The sequence below is a fragment of the Zeugodacus cucurbitae genome, chromosome 2, assembly GCF_028554725.1.
Source record: "Zeugodacus cucurbitae isolate PBARC_wt_2022May chromosome 2, idZeuCucr1.2, whole genome shotgun sequence".
In the NCBI taxonomy this organism is placed as follows: Eukaryota; Metazoa; Arthropoda; class Insecta; order Diptera; family Tephritidae; genus Zeugodacus; species Zeugodacus cucurbitae.
In genome coordinates, this window is record NC_071667.1 from 71027908 (window position 1) to 71052689 (window position 24782).

Here is a 24782-nt window from a genome sequence, read left to right on the forward strand (position 1 = left end):
GAGTGTGTTTGCGAAACAGTAGAGAACACATAAGAAAGGGGTTTCCTTGCTCTTTCTTTCGTTACACTGTATAAAAATAATAATAAACAAATGTGTTGTGCTTCCAGGTGCTGCAGATTCTGAAGGAAAGTGTTGAAAATTAAAAAAGTGTGTGAAAAAAATAGAAAATTTAAATAAAGCGCAAGCCAACGGCTTAAAATCATAAAATTACAGAAATAAAAATAACAAAAAGAAAAGAAGCTACCGCTCTTCAGCCTAGTGATTACGGCTGTCGAGTTATTAATTGCTGAGTTTTGAGCGCTGTTAAATAATACCAATTTTCCCCCCTGGAAACCCCCGAAAAACGTGTCACATGTGTTTTGGTACAAAAAAGTGACAACAGACCTGACAATCAGCCATCAAAAAAGTAACAGTGTTAAGTAACAGAATAAGATAAATAGAAGAGATAGAAAAAAAACGTAACGAAATTACGTGTAAAAAGTGCGTACAAATGCAGTTTGATTGCGCGTGATAAATAAATAAATAAAAAATAAGTGAAAAGTGTGGCAAAGTGGAAACAAAAATTGTTTTTGGTATTGAAAATATATACAATTGTATTGAGCGAGGTTAGAGCGCAATGTTATAAAACAAAAACAAAACAGAAAAATATCAAATAATAATAATACAAATAGAGCGCGAGAGTACGCATCGTGAGAGCCAAAAAACCAAATAAATATTTGTATGCGGCCAAAAATTGCTGTATCACAATAAAAAAATAAGAAAATATTTTGCAACAACAACTACAGCTATTATCAGCGCTGAAAGAGAACAGCGGTTCAGCAAACATTTTAACGGCGTGACAGCGGTGAAGGTTATTATTCTGTAAGTATTCTACCTGTTGTCATTTGTGTTAAATGCTTAGAACGCATCTTATACTATACGTAGCAGTCGAATTTTTATAAACCGATAAGTGTTAAAAGTGTTGAATATTAATTATTTTGAGTAAACAGATATAATCTAGAAATGGCGTGCTACGGCATACAAGTAGGTGTTTCGCATGAGTAAATGGAAATATTTTTATTTGCATTTTATTAATATTTTAGACAAATTTAATTAGTTCATTGCCGTTATGTTAGTTTTTTATATGAATTCTACGCAAAAACTTGTCAAAAGAGGACCTTTCCAGTTCAAAACCTGGTGGAGTGTTCTTTCCTAGAATGAGTTTATAATTTTCAGAGAACACTTTTCAGTGATTTCCATAATTTTATTTTTCGCACAACTCATTATTTAATAACAAGCTTTGTTCTGTGCTGTGTCGACGATTTATTTGTTTTCAACAAATTTTCATATGAATTATATTAAATTTAATTAAAAACTAAAATAAGGAAACTCAACCTGCTTGTTACTGAGACTAAAATTTATTTGATTATTTTTCTGAAGTGATAGTGAATTTAAATCAAGCCCATGATAGAATACACTATTTTGTTTGAACATTTATTATTTTTATATTTAATCATAACTTGTAAAACAAAATGTAAAACGGAAAGTCTGATTTTAAATTGTTTTTCAAATTAGTGAATAAGTGAATATATAAAAATCTCCCCTTCAATGGATGTGATTCATTTATCGAAATATCAACATGATATTGTATGGATTTTCATGGAACATTATTTAAAAGATTTTGAAATACTTCGTATTAAAAATTCCTTGAAACGGTTTCTTTTTACTCTTCTGTTTTCGTACTTATTGCTGTGATACGTGCATACAAGTTCTTTCTTCTAACTAACTAAGAATCCTATACCTCATTCCTTAAGAAATCTAATTAGATTTCCGTAATATATCTTCGAATTCGAAATTGTTTGAATCTAAGGGAAGAACGATATTGCATTCCTTATTTTAATGTATATTTATTTAATCTAAACTGATGGTTTGTTTGAGACCTATTTCAAGCCCGAACTGTATTTCGGGAAATGTGATCAGTATTTATATTTTAGATTTTACAAACTTGAAATTTTCTCGAAACTAATGTAATGGGTTTAATATTTCACAAATCACTTAAAGGGTGTTTAAATATAATAGGTATGCCTGTAACACCGTATAGATTAGTGAAGTGAACTTAAGGATTCTCTTATTAGAAATTTAGTAGAGAACTCACTTACTACTTAAGTGAGTTAATTAGTAGTTTAGAACACATGGGTCATGATTCATATATTACAATTGTTATAAGAAAATCTAGAATAGTCTGACCCTTTGAAATGTTCAACATATTTAAAATGGGCCTTAAAAAGTCACTCTTAGAACAATTTAAGATATTGCTGTCAGGGCATACAATGAAAATTCCTATTGGCTGAATTTTGGATTCCAGAGAGGATCAGTTTTCGAAAATGTACTTCACTACATACGAGGTATATTCGTTCACGTTAATGATGCCGTTTTCGATCTTACGCACTAATACCAATAGTCGAAGCACTTCTCAAACTCGATATTTAGAATCACTTTTAGCTCTTTCAGCAACTTCATCTACATATGCATGTAAAACGACGACCTTTTAAGGTTCTTTTTATTTTTGGAAATACGAAAAAGGCACACGGACACAACCTCATCATAATTATACCTTTGTAAAATTTCTTAATAAATTATGTTACCAAATTCTGTTTTCATTATCTTCCAAATACAAAATTTTTGTAAAAAGTATCAAATATAGTTTTAGAATATGTTTGTTTGTTGGCTTGTAGCTTCTATAAATACCATTAGTTTCTATAATATTTTTAATAATTTCATAGTCAGATATTTGTAAACTAAATTCTTTACTCAGATTGAAATTAGGCGAACCTCCCATCTCTTACCTCACTATAAACCCCCATAATGTGTTCTATCAAAATAAATTGCTTTCGCTCGATTTCTTCCTCTTATAGAGCGAATTTGAGGATTATTACAATTAGAATAAAAGGTATACCCGCTTTCTTTCTTTTATTCCACTTGTTAGTTCGATTAGCTACTAAAGTACTGCGAATTGAAGAATTTATATCTTTAGTACACTTTAGTACAGGAACTATTTATAAAAAATTGTTTTGAAAGGGAATCATTTATAGAATATTGAATACAAATTAAGGAAATCTGAAATCAGTGTTTGAAATTTCAGTTGTATTTGTGGAGGTTTAATATTCATTACAGTTAATGAGATTGAAGAGATGTTAATCTAATTTTATTTATATTATTTATACTAATTTCGGTTAAATTTTGGTTTAAATTTTTTTTTAAATATCTAAAGCATTGTTTTTTTTAGTAAAATCACATTAAAAGAAAAATAATTATACTTAGTTCATTAAAATATTAATAAATAACTATGCACAAGTACTCACACTTTGTTAAGCTAAAACCTTGAAGTCTCAAAGAAAAGCATACCAAATAGCAAAATATAATAAAAACGTGGCCAGCACCGTTGAGCGGCGACTACTTAACCTCAATCACATCTCCCATACAACTTTGTAGTATCATCTGTTAATCAAGTGGCGAAAACGAAAAAACAGGTCCACATACAGACACATATGTACATACAGACCTATGTGCAGTTAAAAAGCCGGTAGTGTGAAAAATTGTAGAAAAGCAACAAAAACAAAAAAGTAAAAAAAAAAAACAAAAAATGAAAATAAATCTTCCGGACAAAAACAAAACAAATAAGTAAACAAACAATAAACGGCCTTCCGTAGCGGAGCAATGCGAAATGCAACGGCCGTATAGACGAAAGGGGGACAAATCCAAGTCGAAAGTGACGCAAAACATGTTGCTGATATGGATGAACTAGGGGAAAGGCACTGCACACACATACTCGTACATACAGACAAACACATTTTTGATTATCTTATTATTTAGTGGAGATTAATTTACAAAAAGCTGCGACTACGTCAAACGCGAAGAGGCCGAGGACCATGGCCGCGCTACTTAATGATGAAGAACGCGATTGACTGTGATGAGAAGAGACTCACTGTGAAACGACAACAGGAAGACACAAACATTTACCCCTGACGATCTACATAGATGTCTGTATGTAGGTATGTGTCAGATCTCTGTACGATCATTTGCATCTGCAGTGAGCGGGGTCTTCGTGAAGGGATGATAAATCAAAACGAGCAGCTCGAATCAGCCAAATGCCATTGCTACAGAACTGCCGTACAAGAGCCACAAAAGCCAAAACGAGACCGTCTGCTGACTGTTGGAGGAGAAAAGCAAAGACTTTGTATGCCTCCGTGTGTTTGTTGGAGCTTGCGATGAGTTGATGATCTTGTAATGTGATGGGGAACAGGTTTTCGGGCAAAAGTGAAAAAAATGTATGCCGCAAAAATGTAAAATAAAATAAAACCGAAAAGAAACCAGTAAAAGTGTGTTCAAAGAAATGTGGCAAAAGTGTGGAAGAATGCAGAAAGTGGAAGAAGAATTGTCTGTGTGTGTGCGTGTGTGAAAGTAACAAAATTGAAACGAAAACAACCTTATGAAAGGGTAAACAAAAAGTCAAGCGAAAAGCCAGAAGAGAAGAGTAATAAACATAAATTTGGCCGCAACAGATGCCAAGCGACGGTTTAAAATAAATAAAAAGTGAGGAAGAAAATAACAAAGAAGTTTTTACTAAAATTGTATAATGATCGCCGTGATTTATATTAGCCATATGCGGTTTAACATTGCTCTGGTAACACTCAAGTTAGTTAAAGACTTGTGAAAATGGATTGTTGCGGAGTTGTTTTACGAGACTAGGTTAAATGTGGTTTTGCTGGCTGGGTTCTGGTGGATTTCGCTGCTATGGTTCCTTTAGTAAAACTTCTGAATTTGGTAGATGCTTCTAGGATATTGAACTCCAATGTGATATGAAGAGTCTTTAATTCTTTCCGAACCTAAAGTACCACGTAAAGCACTTAACTCCTTCTTAACCTAAAGTAACAGGAGACCCTGTAGACAAGATACTCAAAATACCATAGATAACCTATAACTTTTACTGAACCTAAAGTACCAATGATACTCCTTACCTTTTTCTGAAGTAGCAGGTGACCCTATAATATTTTCTGAAACCAAAATAGCATGGATACCCTTTAACTCTTTCTGAACCTAAAGTATCATAGAGGTCCTATAACTCTTTCTGAACCTAAGGTATCATGGAAACCCTTTAACTTTTTCAGAACCCAAAGTACCATGTGGACCTTTCTCTTTCACTATGGAAGTTCAATAACATTCTTCGAGGTTATGTCTGCCATGGCAAACATTCCATACAAATTTAACGATCTCACAATATCGGCTTAAGAAACCACGGGAATCCACCATTAGTTGGCCAGCATCATGTTGCACCCACAAAAAATAGAAATAAATTTTTATATATGTATGTAGCTGACTGTGAGTCCAAGAGTAATAATTATAATACTTTGAAGACATAAAACGAAGAAAGCTACAGTGTTGTGTTGTTGCTCTCGACGGCAAGAAGAAAATTCATAAAGAATGCCGAAGAAGCGCAGAAATCGCGTGTTAAATATTCGCTTTATGACTACAGAGGCCTATGCGGAGATAGCGCACGCACATACCACGCTGAGGTATATATAAAATGTGGCAATATGTCTGTGTACTCACTGTCTGTGCCGGACTGCGAACACATTTGCGATCTAAGTATGGGTGAGTCGAAACATGTGACGAGGAAGAAGAACACATACTATGTACTGACAACGGCAAAATGTCGAAGAAGTCTGCCAGACTGTTGGGCAGGTGTGTGGAGAACAGGGAATAATGACACCGCAGCAAATAAAATACCAGCCAACACAGCCGCACAGAGGACCAATGGACCCTCTTAACCGAGCACGTATGTGTGTGCTCTGTGATACTGTTTTTTTTATGTGTATCATGCACCGGGGGCACTGTGACGAACCAAGAATGACAGTGATGATGATCACTGTCCGTATATAGAAATATATGTTTGTATGCACGATCTGCTGCTGATCATGACGGCCAGGCCAAACCCGAAATCACTGGCTCACTCTCTGCAATTTCACGGCTGTTTGCCGCAGTCGCGCCGTTTGTTGCGTCCGCTAAAGTGGGCCGGACGGCAAGGGGTGTGCTTACTTTGTATAGCTGCTGACTTACTTTGCTTGTGGTGTTTGTAAGCACGTTTGACGAGTTTTTTTTTCGTTCAGTGTGCGCTGCTGAAAAAATGTCTTATTTTATTTTGTTGATTTTCACGCCTCTTTCGTGCCGCATTCGCAGAGCTAAAGAGCGATCGAGCGCAAGCGAGCGAGCGAGCGAGTGAGCGAGCGAGTGATCATACGATTTAATCAAACGTCTAATCATTTTTACTGTTTTGATTGGAGCGCTAACGTGAGCGCAAGGTCTGACAGCCGCTAGAAAGCAAGCGTGAGAGCCTGAACTAACATTAGAAAAGTGAGCTGTGGCGAGAGCGAGTAATTTGTTTAATGGCGTATCTACTGCGCAGTTGAATTTCGTATTGAAGGAAAAAAAATCGTATAAATAAAAGTAAAAAATGTTAAATGAAATGAAATGGCAATGCTCGCAGTATGCGTGCCGCGCGACAGCGCCACGTTTAGCATTTACGGAATCGCTTGGCCGTTGTGTTTTATGTAATTTTTTTCTGCCACTAACCATTTGAATATTTAACTCAATCAAAAATTCAATATTCAAACACACACAAATATACACGTCTATTGCTGTTGATATGTAAATTAATAAATAGAGAATGCTGTGTCATAAAATAGTTGCGTCGAGTCGAGCGTGTGTCGAGAGCGCTTGATAGCGCTAGTGATCTGGTGATAGAGCACGCAGAGCAACTCTTTAGTAGACGGCGCTTTTATTTTTGTTTAATTAAATATTAATAAACTTTTAATGCAATAAATTATCAGCATGGAAAATTTTTACAGCAAAGAGGTGAAGTAAAACGTAGCAACAAATCAACAAAAGTAAGCAATGAATCGAAATACAAATGTATGCAGTACAGCGTTGTTGTAATATATTCTTCAACAGAAATGTTGTGCACACAGAAAACAGGTGAGATGTTTGCGGTTTTGAAAAATTCCTCAGCATTAACTTAAAATAAACATAACAGTTGTACGACTAAAAATAGCTACAAAAAAAATTCAAAATAAAAATACGAAAAAAAATTACGAAAATAAAATTAGAAATATTTATGTTGGGTAATTTCCTTATACACTTTTGTATATATATACATAGTTTTTTTTTGCTGTTACGCCCCCACTGCACGTCATTTACTTAGGTGTAGCGGCTGACGTGACTGAAAGACTCGGTACGCACATACATTTTTATGCCAGTAGTCGCTCGAGACACCTACATTTTAGCGCTTAGAGATTTTTGCAATACATATATGTTTTTAATTTCGGTCACAGCTGCGCAGCATAACCGGATCAGCTGGGAAGTAAGCACGTTTACTGCTATTTATAAAACAAGTGTGTGTTACCAATTACCGGAATGTAAACAAATGGCGAATTTCAAAGTGTGCTCAAGGTGTTTGAGGCAAGATTATTAAATTGCGATTTTTTGAGAAATGCAATTTTTCGAAGTATAAAATTAGAAAATTTTTTTAAAATTTGTTGAATGAAAAAAATAAAGATCGGGTAATGAGGACTTTATGATAACACCCAAAGAGGTTAAGCGCTTTCGAAGTTATCAAATTAAGACTAAGTGATTATATATCTATTCAATTCTTCAATACCTAACCAAACTTTTTGTTGAAACAACTCTTTGAGATTCTAGTTTCAGATTTAAGGTTTCAAAACCTAACTAGGGATCTCTCAAAATATTTCTTGAAGAATGTTTTAGGTATTCTGAGGTACTTTTCATTTTATTAGCGGCATATATAACCTTTCCTCACAAAAAATTATCACTGAGTACAGTAGACCTTCATATTTGACACAATTGATCTTATAGCACTAAAATTATATTTAATATAAAATCTGACCTTTTCATTCTTACCGCCATATTATGCATATTCCAAGAACCACGCCGCTATATTGCCACACCTCAAAACAGTCAGACATATTTGACTTTAGTGAACTCTTAAACCCAATACTTACCACTTCCCACAAAAAATAATATAAAAAATATGTCTGTTTCGACAGCATAACACACCCACGCACACGTACGAGATCAAGAGCGAGCCTGCGTATCAAAAATAATGCTATTACAGTGTTCCTACAACATCATCATAATGTATGGTTTGTATGGCCCACTAATTGGACTTGCCAACCTTGATGACCGGTGCGCACTTGTGTATGCCAATGGGCGCATAAAACTATTTTGAGTATTAATCGCATAATGTGCTTATATACACATATATTTTTAAATGAGTACATGTTTAATGCGTATACTTCATAGATACCCTGTAGGAAATTTTCGAAGAAATTTATTTTAATTTTCATTAATTTCAATTAATTAATTTTCTCTACAATATTACTTCCAAAACAGATATCCAAAATAATTGAACATAAATAGCGCCAGATGAAGCGGAAAATATCCTCCACTCCTTCCTGGCAAATAAGTCGAAATTACCTGCAGGGTGCCTTTTTAATAGAATAGGCTGTGATCTCTTAAAATTCGGACAGTGTAACAAATTTTTCATTCATACATACATATTTGAGTTATAACTGCTGGAGCAAATGAAAATTAATAGTACATACGACGCCTTCATAATCGCGATTAGCTTGCTTATCAGCTGTGAGCGGGTTACAATTCACAATTTAGTTGTTCCTATTTTGTTATTTACGAAACAGCGCTAGTTTGAGCGACAGTAAGACAGATAAAGCCAACGTTATAATTATGACATACATATTATATACTCATATATTTTACATATATATACAAACAAACAAATACACATAAAATTATGAAAATAAAACTGACAAAGTCGAGTGCAATCAAGTATGCCGGAGTGTATTTATTAAAAAGTGGTATTATTTATAATGTGTAGTTATTAGTATTTATAGGCTTGTATACATACATATATATGCTAAGGATTTTTACACAGAAATATATGTATATATGTGTTGTGTTTAGTTTTAATGAGGTTTTCACACATTTCCTTAGCGCGTACTGACCTTCCTTGTAAGATTATACATATGAATACATACACACACAGTTGACATAGATGTAATGATGATTTGATAAGCGTGTATTTGCTTGATAACGTTATTTACTGTAAAGTAAATGGGTTTGGAAAGCACTCATTTCCATGATCAGTAATCACTAATCTTCAAAGTACCTTTTTGAAACGATAAAATATGATTGTAAAACTTTTATGATTTTTTTTTCACTTGGAAGTCAGCATTTGATGAGTTGTTAAATGTAATTCTTCATTTCTAAAAGCGAATTGAGAAGAAAATGGGGACACTGAGCATCGAGCCTCTAATTACTACTTAGGACCACAAGTAAATTTTCTTTATACATATATTTGCTTTAGGACGTTTTAATAGAGAATAGTTTCTTCTGTTGTCAGTTAGTGAAGCGCAAGAAATTGTTAAATTTATGAAGTAATTATAGTCCATTTTATTCTGTTAACCAGCAGTTAAATTTGACCATAGGTGTTTCCACCAATGAGTTGAGATGATGGAAAATTCACTAATGTGAAGTTAAATCTTAACTGTAGATGGATTGATTGCTTCTCTACAAATTATAGTTACTTTTGAATTTACCAGATGCTTTTTAGGGATATGTGTTTGTAAGAAATGGATTTTAACTTTGAAAAAAAAAAAAATAAATAAATGGATCAGTTTTCATATAATTTAGGAGTTGACTCAATTAACAAGCGTTTTTACACAGCCAAATTAATTGCTCAATCAACATTTTTATTAAGAAACCCGATACACATTTTTGTTTTCGCTTTTCATAAGAAGTTAGTAAGTTTCATCAGCTGATTGATATTTTAGACTCGACATCTACCGTTTTTATCAAAAAATACAGCCAATCGCAGACAAAGAACGTATATATAATTACAGATACGGTCTTTCTCGCAGAGCATTTTCAAGTCGATTAAAATTCAATTAAAAATTAATGTAGATTTTAATTTTGTATGGTAAATCCATCTAAATAAGCGTTTTAATTGAGCAAAGGCCGGTTAATTGATCAATTAGCTCCTGTGTAAAATGGCTCTTAATCTCAATGCGCATGACTCTTGAAGAAGCAATTAAGTGCTTCTGGAAATCACTTTTCTAATCTTAAATAGTTCAATTACAGCCCTTGAATTTCTTAATAAACATCCTAATCTATTTTTTTCGATCTGCTGTAACTCTATAAATATTTTAATAACAACAAACAAGAGTTAGTAAATCTAAGAAATAAGCTCAATTTGTGCTCTTTCAATTCCAAATAAATATATACAACAATCAACAGCCGCGAGATGAATATTATTTGCTTATCATGATCAATTCTAAAAAAGCAGAAAAAAAAAACATTTTTTTATATTTATTTTATTAGTTTTTACTACACATTCTCTTCTTCTACAATTTCAGTAAGAATTTATATTTGTATGTGTCGCTCTTTAGTTCTCTCTTTCTCTTTGATTTTAATGATGTTATTAACTGAACGCACAATTGTGCGTTGGCATACTCATAGTTCAGTCAGAGAATGTAAATTTATATATTTATATGTATTTGTATAAAGTTTTTTCACTTCACGCACTCGCATGACACACACATTATTAAGTCCGATTTAGTTGGACGGGCCTTTGACTTGGGTACGAGCGCGCATATGATTGCCAACGCGCTGTGGCCGCATAATTGTCGTTGGATCTAGTAATATTTACATATAGACGTACATATTTTCACTTACATATATATTTTATTAAGTATAACTAGCAGTTGAACACATTAAATAGTATTACAAGTTGCTATACTTATTATATTAAGTAGGCTTTCGCAGAATTGGCATGAATGATGATGCGCACATATATATATTTTTTTTTTTGCTAATAAACTTTTCTACATAAGCAGTGCGTCACAGTGTGATCAGAGATAGATTAGCTCACTCACTTACACGCCTCGTCGCTCAATGGCATTATTATGTCGGAGACATATGCGTAGAACCAACCTTCAGCGTATAAAAATACATACATCATTGTGGTAAAAATAAGTCATATTTATTAACATTTTATTGTGTCACTTAATTTTTGTTGCTAAAAATAGCTGAACTTATACTCGTATACAATGGTTGGCTGGCTGTAATATTTAGAGAGGTGTAAGAATATATGAAAAATATTAGAATTTTGACAGATGGGATGAATTAGATACATACTTTAGTGTCTTCACCCTCTCCTTCTTCTTTTTCGATTAATTTTTTTTTAACATAATAACAGAATTATGCATCTATAAACTCATTTTCTTTGAGAGAGAGAGAGAGAAATTTATAGCATAGCAACTAACATGAAAAAATTATTTGCAATATTGGGTTAGTAGTAGTTTTCCCCAAAATCATTTAGTTGAAATAGTCTTTGATAGATGCCATATTGATAAGTTTTCATATAAATTAAGGCACATGCTTAATCAAAATGATAACGTGACTGCCACTTGACTACCGCAATTCACGTGCCAGACATCAGACCACAAAAAACACAACCAGACATAAAACAAACAGTAGAGCAGTGATTTTTTCATTAAAACAACAGAACAACCGGTGAAAAATATCCACATTCCAAAGACTTTGAAAATAATTTTAAAAAGTTATCTCTTGACATTTGACCCGCATATTTCAACAGTCGGAAATTTGAAAAAAAAAAATCATGTAAGCAATCAAGCAAGAAACATGTAAAAAAGCATTTATTTCTCAAAAATTAATTAAAAAATTCTTCAAAATATAATACTTAATGTGAATGACACTTTTCTAATAATATTGGTCTAACTTTGACAGATTTTGTCTGGCATCTGTCTAATCGTTGGTTTGTTATAATTATGTCTGGGGGAATGTTTGTCCAGCCATATACCTTGCAAAAACGTGAAGTAAAAATATTATGTTTTATAAATATACAGTAGACTTTTATTGAATGGAAATTGGAATATAGTATAATTAATATACCTTCAGTAGGCGATAAAATAAGCACAGAAAAAAGGTTTTGATTTAAAGCCATATTTTGGAGTGTGGCGAATCGAACAAACAACTGGTATAAACCAAACATACTAGTATAATTATATTTGGTCTACAACTTTGCTTCCACCGTTTTCCAATAGATGTCTCTAGGGTCAAGCAATGGTCGATTAAATCGATTTTTATTATATCGATCTTGGACATTTGTGTCAACCTTAACCCAACAAAATATTTGTAGAGATCTGTTTGCATCCCAAACTTTTTCTCAACTCAAAATGTCACTTTTTGAGTCGAATTCTCGACATTTGCGGGAAATTTTGCTTTTATTTTTCAATTTCAAGAAAAGTGCGGCTGAAGCTCAACGAATGCTTTCGGAAACGTACAGTGAGGCTGTCCTAAGTGGAAAAAAAGCCTTAAATTTACAAAAAAATGGTGGAAGCAAAGTCGTAGACCTAATATAAAAACCGTTTATTGTTCGTCACTACTCTACTCGTTATTTTTTATACCAGTCTATGTAATTTATACCAGTATTTTTTCGACTAGTTACTATAGATAATTTACAAAATCGAAGAAAGATTATATTCTCTTCTATTGGATAACTTCATACTTGCCGTCTCAGTAAATTCACTAAAAAGATCACAAAGCTCAAACATTGGAGGCAAAGAAACACCGAATCGAATCATATCAAAGACGTCTATTGAAAGCAAATTATTTGGGAATTTTTTAACCTGTTTGTTTATAATTTATTAAAAAAAAGCTTCACATAAATTCGCAAATTGTATACAAACATCGGAAGTTCCCGCCACAGCGGACTGGCAGACATCAACTATGACCGTTTTCACACGGGCAATTTTTGTCGCGGCAATTCTTAGTTTTATAGGAGAGGGGGCGACCAAGGGAAGCGAGAGAGAGAGAAATTCTCCTCTCTTCGTCGCCCCCTCTCCTATAAAACTAAGAATTGCCGCGACAAAAATTGCCCGTGTGAAAACGGTCTATGTGCGGCGCTAAAAATGTTTACATTTGGTCTTTCCCTTTTCAAACATAAAATAAATACATTTTTTTGCACTCTACTTTTCTTTAACAAATTCCGAAATTTTTAACAAATTTTTACGCAGAATTTCTGTCTGACCAGAGGTCAGTTGTGTTTCTGCGGATTTTTAAACAAAAAAAAAATAAATAAAAGAAATCTTAATACCGCCAACATTTGCACTTTCTTATGCGCTTGAGTGATTTATTGCATTAATTAATGTAAATTTTTTTTGGCAAATTTATTAATCGCCTATCTTCAGTTTATATTTTTCTATTTCCCCTATTAATTATCAGAGTGCCGCCTTGTCTGTGAACTAAGTCTGATAATTTCGAAAATTTATTCCAGAAATTAGATTTCTAAGCAAATATTTATACCTGTAGCCTGACAAAATCTTATCTTATCAGCAAAGCTTTTTGTCGTTTTTCACTTTGAAATGTGGAGCAACAAAATAGTATAAAAACGGAGGTACTTAGCTGAAAAAGATTAGGACTAGAAAAAATAAATTAAACTTTATATTATAAGTAAAAGTGTATATATACACTTGCAACGAGATTTCACAGCATCTTAAGGTCTTAAGTTAAGTTTAAGTTTTGATACAGGAAACTCTACACTTGCAGAAAAAATTTAGAGGTTAAATAAATGTTTCAGAGAATTTTTCAAAACTTTTTTTTTGGGTTAGGTTGAAAAAAATATCCGTATTCTTGTGTTTAAGTCTTTATACAGTTATGTTACTATGACATAAATTGTAACATTAAATTCTAAATTACTATATTTAATTATTTAATCAGCAATTCTCACATGACTTATTCGCAAGTAGTATAAGGGTGTGGTTTTCTAATTAAATATTGAATTGTGTAAGCGTAGTGTGTAAATTTACAGTTCATTAGCCTAGCAACAAGTGCATATTTTGCTGCCAAGTGCTTCAGATCGCATTTACATGAAGTGATAATGCATAATGGCGATAAGGAAACAAGTAATATTGACCTGAAATTATCATTTTTCATTTTTGTTAATTGATCGTCAATGCTATTGTACAAGCAGACAAAGAGACGACCAACGGTCCCACAATATATATTATATGGACATATATAGTTTCGTTAAAGAAATCCGGGAATTTCAATGACGTCAAGCAGTCGAAATACTTACATACATGCAAGTGAAAGTATAATAAAATGGGGAGTTTTTTGAAAGTTTGTTGAACTCGTTTGCAATGCAGATCGGCTGATCAAGTTGATGGTTTAAAAATTACAAAAACAGAAATAAAGATGTATTTCAATTTTATAAATATACGCGTCAATATTTTTTTTAATATGTTTAAGCTCAGTTCTCTGTGGTCAAATGAGTCCAATTGCCTATTTGGCATTCTTTAGGACTATTTTCAGCTTTTTTATGCGTTTGTCGAGATTATATTTTTTTAACTATATTAAGAAACATTTTGGTAACATTTCGGGATATATTTTTATTCAATTTTAATAATTTCGAAATTTTGTTGAGATTTTTTGAAGCTTTTCGAAATCATATCGAGACCTTTATAGGCTTATTTGGGGGTTACCTGTAGTAAAGGAAAACGAGAAAAACATCCAATATACAGAGCTATAAGAAACAATAAGATAAACTATTGGTCTCTGATCATATAATATAAATATTTAAGAATTCTTCTTTCAAAATAAAAATTCTTTCTAATATCTATATGTAATATTTATGAAAAATTTTCTTAAATATGCTCAAAGAGAAACCTGAATTAAACAAGTTGTTTTTTTTGCCCACAGTCCAAAGTTAATATATAAATAGATCTCATAGATATTCAACTTCAATATACAACCTCGAACCGATTAAATACTACTTGTAAATTTAATATATATTTGTAAAGTTGTTCAGCTATTTATAGAACATATTTGTACTGGCAATATAAATATTTACCGATTTTAAAATTTGCGTTTCATTTATCAGCTGAATCGTAAACTTTTCCATGACATTATTCTATAATATATATACTCGTATGTACATATAGACTAATGAACAAGTATTCTACTTAATCAGAGTTTGTATTTATTGCTGTTAGGCAGCGAAGTGCTGCTGAAACGTGTAATATTAATTAATACTAATTTTCATTGAATAAATACATAAAATAATGAGCGCAACGACAGTTATGGTATATAGAAATAGTATATTTAAAGCCTCTAAACTAAATTATTTTTTTTTTGAAATATTCCGAATATGTTTATTTAAAATGTTAACACTTCTGCCGTTACAGAATCTTACAACGCTCGGCGAAGCCAACACAACGAACTATCAGTGGGAGTCACCACGTATACACGACTTCGCCAAAATTGCACAAAAAATTTCCTATCCGACCAGTTACACGAATACCGCAAACCTGCACCTCATAAACGATCCGTTCACTATAATGGAGGGCTTCGTGCATGACTGGCCCACGCCACCGCCCACAGATATACCCCTGCACATGGATCTAGTCAGCGAATTGCAGGGTGATGGTGGCTTTGAGCCGCAAACGCGTGCCAGATCGAATACCTGGCCATGTCCGCGACCAGAGAACTTTGTCGAGCCGTCCGATGATTTGGACAGCACGAAGGCGAGTAATCAACAGCTGGCGAGTGCGGGTGAGTTTAAAGTAAAAAATAGTAATGAGATAAGAGAGGAAGGAGAGTTGTGTAGTCGTTAGGTTTTATTCGGGGGCTAAGGCTAAGAATGAGTGGCGCGCTCTGGTGGATTCGGCTATAATCGCTTAAAGCGGTTCCTACGCCAAATATAAGGCTAAGCACAGAGTGAGATGAGGTACGAAGTGAGAGTGTCGGTTGAGAAGAAAGCAATAATTTATTTTTTTTTAGATTTAGCGAATCAGTAGATCTGGAAATATATATTTAGCCTAATTTGAAGGATTTTTGACTAGATAGAGAATTTTGATAAATTTTAAACTCTATATGTGACTAGCCTAATACTGAGAAATTTGCAGATTTTTATTTAGAAGGTTTTTGGATAAAGAAATGTAATAAACTATAAATATTAAATTTTTAGAAAAATTATGGGTTTTTAAATGTAAAAATTTTCAAAAATATTTACATTCTCTAGTAGTTTATGCTGTGGGTATAAAAGCTCGCAATAAAAAAATTTATTTCTTTATAAATATTATATTGTCAATACATATCATCCACAAATACACATCAATCCTCACATATAGCTCCATTTATGTACCACACGTCAACATATTTGTTATCAAATATTTTCGATTTGGCAACAATTGTAATTAAAAATCGCTTGACTGACGGTTGCCATTTTGTTGGTTTTTGTTTTTTTTTTTGTTTCAGATTCGCAACAGACTATACAGAGTATAAATACAGCGAAAAAGAATTCGTCACGTCGTAATGCGTGGGGCAATTTGTCGTATGCCGATTTGATAACGCATGCCATCGGTTCGGCGACCGACAAACGGTTAACGTTGAGCCAAATCTACGAGTGGATGGTGCAGAATGTGCCGTATTTCAAGGATAAAGGCGACTCGAATAGCAGTGCCGGCTGGAAGGTGAGTACAAACAAAGGCTTACTCGCTCATATATTTACATACAAAAATGTTTTTTTGTTGTTGCATACGATTGTTATGCTTAAAGGCGGATCAATTAATAAAAAAGGTTCAATCAATAAAAAAAATTAATAAAAAAATACTCGGTCTGTGTGTGCGAAAGTTAAGCGCTCATAAAGGCTTTGCGCGAGTGTCAATAATTGCACAAATTTCTCAAAAACAATAATAACATTGCAGCAAAATATAAACAGTGACGGCGTGCAAATACATAAGTAAGAGGAGACAAATGTTGTTTGTTTGTAAACAACATTGGTTGCAACAAATTGGCGGGAAAAATATTATGCGCATAATTTCGTTGCAAAACAGGAAAATTAATTTAGCGTGCATTGGTTATTTAATTATACAATATCGACTTGTTATGGTATTTTCATCCGTTTTTTATGGGAATTATAAACACTTGTGGGATTTTATATTTCAATGCAATGATTTTTTTTCGAACTGAAAAATATTTGATTTCTTGTTTAGCACTAAATTGTAAACAGTTTATTTGTGAAAAATAAAAAAATTGTTATTTTTAGTACTTCCAGCATCACAATAACGACTTCTTGATAACAACAATGTTTTTTGCTTTAATACTTATTTACTATTGTAAATTGTTTTTGTTATTTCTATATAAAGGTGTGCAACTTCGTTGAAGAACAACTTCGTTTGTGGCAAATAAGTTAATCGCCTAAATGTAGGCTACATATTTTTTTCTTTCTGTGACGCATACTTTATTTATGTGTAATTTAAATGAAAAACTGTATAACTAATAAAACTGGAATTTATTATTAAATTAACTTAAAAATATTTATAAAAAAAAATTGAAAATATTTTTTCTAAGCCAAAAACGGTGAAATAATATTTTAGTATTTTTAGCTAGAACGAGAATCGGAATCATTATTGTTTTTTCCGCTTAATTAGAATTAGTTATATTATTAATACTATTAGTATACTTTCATCTAAAAATAATTTTTTATTTTTTTTTATATAAAATAAATTTTTTTTAACAATTTTTTCCATGAAACAAATTTTTTTGAATTTCAATTATAAAGTATAAATTAATTATTTTTATTTTTTTATACTTTCGTCTAAAAATATTTTCTTTTATTTAGTTGGTAAATTATTATTTTTTATTTTTTTTTAATTTTTTCTTAAAACACAATTTTTGAATTTTAATTATAAATTATAAATTAATTATTTTTATTTTTTATACTTTCATCAAAAAATTATTATTTTTAGTTATTTGTTAATTTTTTATATAAAATAAATTCTGTAAATTATTATTTTTTATTATTTTTTAATTTTTTTCTTGAAACACAATTTCTGAAATTTAATTATAAATTAACTATTTTTATTTTTTTATACTTTCATCAAAAAATTCTTTTTTTTAGTTATTTGTTAATTTTGTAATATAAAATAAATTCTGTAAATTATTATTTTTTAATTTTTTTCTTGAAACACAATTTCTGAATTTTAATTATAAATTAATTATTTTTATTTTTTTACACTTTCATTTAAAAATATTTTTTAGTTATTTCTTAAATTTTTTTTAAATAAAATAATTTTTTTAATAAAAAAAAATTTTTAGTTATTTCTTAAATTTTTTTTAAATAAAATAAATTCGGCAAATTATTATTTTTTAATAATTTTTAAATTTTTTCCTTGAAACAAATTTTTTTGAAATTTAATTATAAATTAATTATTTTTAATTTTTTTACGTAAAATAAATTAAACAAATTATATTTTTAAATTATTTCTTAATTTTTTTCTTGAAACTGCATCTCCGAAATTTATTCTCCTACACATTTTAATGAAAACATTTTTTTGAATAAAATTAATATATATAAATAATTAATTAATATATAATACTTCAACACTTACGTTTAAAACTTTCCAACAGCCCATATGTGTTAAGTAGTGTAAATCATAAACACACACACATTGTTAGCCCGTACTCAAGAGTTAAGTGAAACAAAGCATTTAAGCTGATAAGCATTCTCATCATCCGCCCCTAACGCTGCCTCAAAGCGCTTGGTTAGATCAACTTGATATACCACTACACACCGATATACACAAACACACTTACATACACACATACTCATGTTTACCTGTTGCATGTGACCAGCAGCTGTTGGCTAAACAAACAAATCAAATTACGGCTATGAAAGTCGCTTGGCTTGGCCAACGCCGATGCTTCAGCGTTATGCACAACTGTTGCTATTTGCTTTTGTCGTTGTACTTTACGTTGTTATTTTGGTTGATTTTTGTTACACTTTTGCCATATTTTTTTCCACCAACTTTTTTCATTTTGGTTTGTTTGTTTGCAATGCATTTTATCTGCCACTCGAGTGTGCGCTCAAGTGTATTGCTTTGTAGCAACAAAGTTAAACGGCGTGCTTTGTTTGTTTTGCCATTGTTGTTGCTCTTGTTGTTGTTATTGTTGGTTTTTTGCATTTTTCGCATTACACTTATTTATGTGTTTTACGATTTGTTTTGGTTTGTTGCTTTATGGCAAAATTCATACAAAACCAAGAGACAGACAGACAGATAGTCGCTGTGTTGTTGCTGTTGTTGTTGTGTGTTGGTATTGTTTTTGTATATTTTTAGTTTATAGTGTTTGCTGTTGTTGTTGCTTTGCATCACATCATCATTAGTGTTGTTATGGCCACTCACTATTTTTGTTTGACTTGTGGGTTTTTACGCGGTGGTGATGCGAGTCAAGTTCAGGGCCAAGCTGTTGGGTTGTTGGCTTAGTTAGTTAGTCGCTTATTTGCTTTTGTTTGTTTCACTGCTTTGTTTATTTTGCTATTTCTATTTTATTTTATTTCATACATATATATTTTTATATCGTACTTTGTAAGCTTGGCCTATGAATGCATGCATTCGTCGGCAGTTCGGGTTCAGTTCACTCAACCGCTCGGTGAATTTCCATTTAATTTCACTTTATTCTTCGGCTTTATTTGATCAGCTGTGTCTTTTTGTCTTCCGCGCTGTCATTTTCCTCAACATTTTTATTATTATTGTTCAAGTTTGTTTTGGTTGCTTTTTAATTCATTGTCTTTTAATTATGTTTGTTTTATTTAAAGCTGTGTCATCAATTTTATTGCCGTCGTACGCTACTCAATCGCCATTAACACGTAACAGCTGAATGATAAATGCGCTTTGTTGTAGAAGATAATTAAATTTAAACAATTTGCGTATGAATCGAAAGTATTTCTTTTTATTATAGTTTTGTAATGTTATTTTGCATTACGAGGGTAGCTAGTGATATTTCTGCTCTTTGGCAGTTCTGATGTTCTGGCGACATCTGTTGTTCGTATTAAAACGCTCGACATTTTACATTAAAGTTTTTTAAAATGGCTTTAAAAATGTTACCCGACAAGAAAAAAAATATAATTAAATCGTTAACTAATTTGACTAATCATTTTGCAATCATAACAAATAGTATTTAACAACTTTAATAACTATACTAAGGAATTCTTTTGTAGTTAGATTTTACTCACCGAACGAACCCCCAATGTAGCCGTGGATCAGATTGGGAACTTATGGGTTAGATAGTTCATAAGTTAGACCAATACCTTATATTCAATTAGTTGATCCCATAATGATCTCATATAAAGGGTTATCTATTTCGAGGCCCTCTACTTTATTTTTAAGAAAAAACACAGAAAATAAATATTATCTCTTTCAAATTTTGGCCGTGGCTACGTCTCAGATGGTAACTTGCGAATGACACGCGTGATGTTTGCTCCAAGGCAAATCGAAGCGGGATTGTCCGAATAAACTTTAGACTTTACATATCTCCACAGGAAAAAGTCTAACGGTGTGGTATCACACGATCTTGTTGGCCAATCGAACGACCCAAAACGTGAAATTATCTGCTTACCAAAGTGTTTTCTCAATAAATCCACTGATTAATACGATGAGAAGTAGCACCATTTTTGAAGAGATATGGAACGATGAATCCACCGGCCATCAAACCTTTGTTTTTTCTGGATGAAATGACAGCTCTTGAATATCTTCAAGTTGCTCTTCGTCCTAAATGCAGCTATTTTGTTTGTTTACAGACCCATTGATCCAAAAATGGGCCTCATCCCTGAACGGAATATGGAACTCCGAATCTTCTTGGAACTTTTCAAGAGCCCATAGAGCGAAACGATGTCGCTTGGGAAGGTCGATCGGCTTCAGTTCTTGCACAAGCTGTATTTATATGCTTTCTTGTATACTCTCAGCTACGGTTGTTATAGACGTGGTCTATTCGTATCTCCATTTGGATCACCCGATACATTATAAAGAACATCGTGCAAAGGATTGATGGAGCTGATTGCTAGTCCTGAATTTCGACAACAATCCACAATCTATAGAGGATTCCATAATGTTGAAAACACAGATGTCGCTATCATGAATAAATGGAATAAATGGAAAATCACTTTTGAGTGAAATGAATACTAGAAACTGAAAGAGATATTGAATCAAAGACCTTGATCATCGATTTTAACAACCCTTCGCAGTTATCTTGAGAGCTTGTAAGGCTGTTTCACATTTATTGAAATTTGCAATTGTGGAATAGTAAAAAGATCACAAAAGAAAGTAAAATAAGTTATAGATATCGGGGACTATACATGTAACCCTGCTCTTGAGTGTGTCTCGCCTTAAAATCATAAGTGTTTTACTTACATCGCTTAACTACAGTCATTACTTTTACAGGTATAGTGAAGTTAGCTCTCAGTGTTATCCCAAAGAGAAATATTAAATCTTTATAATCGTTTATAAATATTAAATTATAAAGATCTCTAACTCTTATAAGGAGATAATATGCTAGTGAACCCCCTTAAAATCATTTTTCATCTCATTTGAGTGTCAGAAAATACCACCTGCAAATACTTAATTTTGACCACTTCACATTTACAACTGCACATATGAAGCACAATTAATACCTGTCGACCTTATCTTTCTTAGGCTTAAGTAACTTATCGCGCTGTTAATCTAAGTGCTTTAGGAAAGTTTTTCTTCTCTTTTTCTCATACAATATCAAACGGTCAATCAATTATCGCTTTCTTTCCATGCCTTTTCGGCTTTTATCAAAAAAGAGGAAAGATTTACAATTACTTATTAGTAGAACATTGATAACGGCACTTTGGAGTACTCACTACTGCCCGCTCTCTATCTCCACTTTCATTATCGCTCTCATTGCAGCTTACCCACTTAACCTTCGATAACATTCGATATTTTTTTTACGTGGAAACTTATCAGCTAATAGACCTTAGACGTTAGATTTTTTTAAATCAATCATAATTGAGTATTATTTCCTGAGAATTTAGCTGCGTCTTAGTTGCTTACTTCCAACGGAAGGTATTTGCGAAATCACTATTATTGTCATTATTTTTATAATATTATTTCCGGTGTTTTGTTATTTTTACGAAGTGTGTTTATTTTGCGTTTTTTTTCGAATATTTGTTGGCGCATATTTTCGTTATCGTTCGTCTGCTCGACGTTTTCCAGATATTTGTGTTATGCCTTCAACAATTCTAGGTATGGAATCATATTGTTATTGTATGTGAATTGCTTAAGACACTACGGCTGGAATGTTCTTGTTTACTTCACAGTTGGACTGTATTGCATTGATGTTTAGGAATTTAATCAATTTAGATCTGGTAAACAAATATGTCGGCTTACAAGTATATTGCGCAGATTCGTTTGCGTTTCGTTGAGGCAAACACTTATTTTGCTTTATATTTAATTGATATGAAATTCCAAACAAATTAGATGCCGTCAGTGGTATACTTCCGCTGCTAAGGTATGACTAAGTGTAACCTCATACGGGATTTCCAAATAGTTTGTTTTTAGAATATTACTAAATGCTCACATATTTCCTTAAATAATCCGTAATTCAATAAACTCTCAGTTCGTAAGCGTCACCATAGAAATTAATCTACACTTTTTTCTTCTCATTAGTATAAATACGTATTAAAATTACGTAATAACACACTTCTCTAAGTGCTCAATTAATTTACTATGAATTCATTATTACTTCTGCGCAATATTTTTTTATTGAATAGTATTGTATACTGTTATTTCCAGTTATTATGATTATGCAACATTGATTTATCAATGGTGAAGGCAATATGATTTGTGTGAAGTTTCAATGAAAAATGCAAATTGCACATTCCGCCCAGTAATATGGGTAGTAGGTGTGTGTGAATTGTAAAATTGTATTTCCCAGGCAAGGCTAATTTCTATAGAAGTTTTACGCTTTAAGAAAGTTTTCTGGAATAAATGTCTATGAATATTATTAATAAGGGTATGATAGCTTAGAATTCAAAATTTATTAGCTGCGAGCCGAAATGTAGGTCACAATTTTTAAGGAGATCATAACTGAACTCACTGATTACTTTACTCTACTTTAAACGGAATTTTCCTTTAGTATCTCTTGGTGCTGGTCCTCTAGAAAGGGTTTGGTGCCCCAAATAAGTATCTAACCGATAATAACCACTTTGGTCCCATAAGAATTAATTTATTCATCATGTCAAAAAGAATACGTAAACAAGGAATGAGGGTTCCCTTTGTCAGAGAAATAATAATAATATTTAAATGAAATTCTCATTTATCCCTTAAATCCTTATTATATCATTCGCATCACATGTAATCTGAAAATTGTCTACCAAAATCTCGAAATTTTCTTGAAGTGTATAAAGTTTAAGCGCAAAATTACTATGTATATATTCATATGCATTTAATTACGTACTTACAAGAATATTTACGAACCAGTCAGTAGTTAATTGCGTCTGTGAACGCTAAGAATTCAGTTTTATCATAGCACATATTGTAATTGCGTCGAAGTATTTAGTAGTCACACCTCATTCACGTTTAGAAGGTGACTTTTTATAACGCTTGCAATTTGTATGCATTTGCATGTATAATGAACGTGAGTATACTATATAGATTGATATGTATATGTGGTCAAGACACTTGCAATCAAAACCTGAATTAAATAATAAAGTGCGAGCCGTTGGACTGAGAAACGGCTTTGCAGTTGCAAAGTTACCGAAGTGGCGTGAGAATTTACTATTTGGACTGAATAAAAAAGTGAGACTTGCCATTTTGGTTCACCAAGGCATGCTAGTAGACAGTATTAATGTAATAATCTTCAATTAGTTATCTCTCCTACTAGTGTGATCTATTCAGTTGAACTGTATCCTTCTTTGCTCAGTCATATCCTTTTTTATGACGAATGAGTTCTTATTTGAAACTGTAAGTGCTTTGATGCCATTAAACCTCTACTTGATGCACAGTTTGTTACTGAGAATGCTTCAGTTCAAGGATTTAAATTGCGAGGAAACTCTTTTAGAGGCTGAAAAGTGGAATGGAGTATAGCCTAAATATAAGAACCATAACAGATCTATGATATTTATTTAATTAATAAAAAATATGATCATTCTTTCCATAGATTTGTTTAATTAGAAGCTTATGACAGGCTTTAATGTCTACCTAATTCCTTGTCATTTGAAAGTAAACCAAAGATCTTCTTTGTAATGGTTCAACTATCGACTAAAGTAAAGTTTAAATTTAATGATCTTATGACTACTACCCGAAAGCATTAAGGCAGTAGACTGCTTTAGAAGCCGAAAAAAAAACGTTTTTTAGCAATTTTTTTTGAAAGGGAAGAAAATGATTGCGGTAAACGGAATTTTAAGACGATAGTGTACTATATTTAAGGCTTAAAAAACAATATTTATTATTGAAAAATATTGAAATTTTTTCAAAGTTGTAAGTATTTTTCTGGAGCGCCTGGCGTCTGCACTTGTAAATCGGTGCCGGTGATGGAGGTCGTGCGATGCATCTGAAACAGTCGAACCAATTTTTTTTTTTTAATTTTTATAAGTTTCTTTTCTTTATGAACTAAAAAAATACCGAAGAAGTTATAAAATTCCAAAATTTTTCGAAGTTTGAAAAAAAATTCCCTTTTTTAAGAAAAAAATTGACTTTAAGTTGCAAAACAAGTAGTTTAAATAATACTTTTGTCCAACTTTTTTAGTTCAAATAGAAGATAATTTAATACTGAAGCTAGATCACTTTGGTTTTTTTCGATCGGACATATATTGTTTTTGCTATCGCCGGCAC

At 32.1% G+C, this 24782-nt stretch overlaps 1 protein-coding gene across 5 annotated transcripts in view; it reads left to right on the forward strand.

Annotated features, from left to right (window-relative positions):
- Positions 1-24782, forward strand: part of LOC105209190 (forkhead box protein O) — a 76785-nt gene that overhangs the window by 2811 nt on the left and 49192 nt on the right. For 2 of the 5 annotated variants that reach the window (XM_054226032.1, XM_011179472.3), the window contains exons 2-4: positions 108-861; positions 15336-15702; positions 16408-16622. In XM_054226032.1, coding sequence (XP_054082007.1) covers positions 15489-15702; positions 16408-16622 — 429 coding nt within the window. In that variant the 5' untranslated portion in view covers positions 108-861; positions 15336-15488. The other 3 variants (XM_011179471.3, XM_054226033.1, XM_054226031.1) reach the window with 3 other exon arrangements.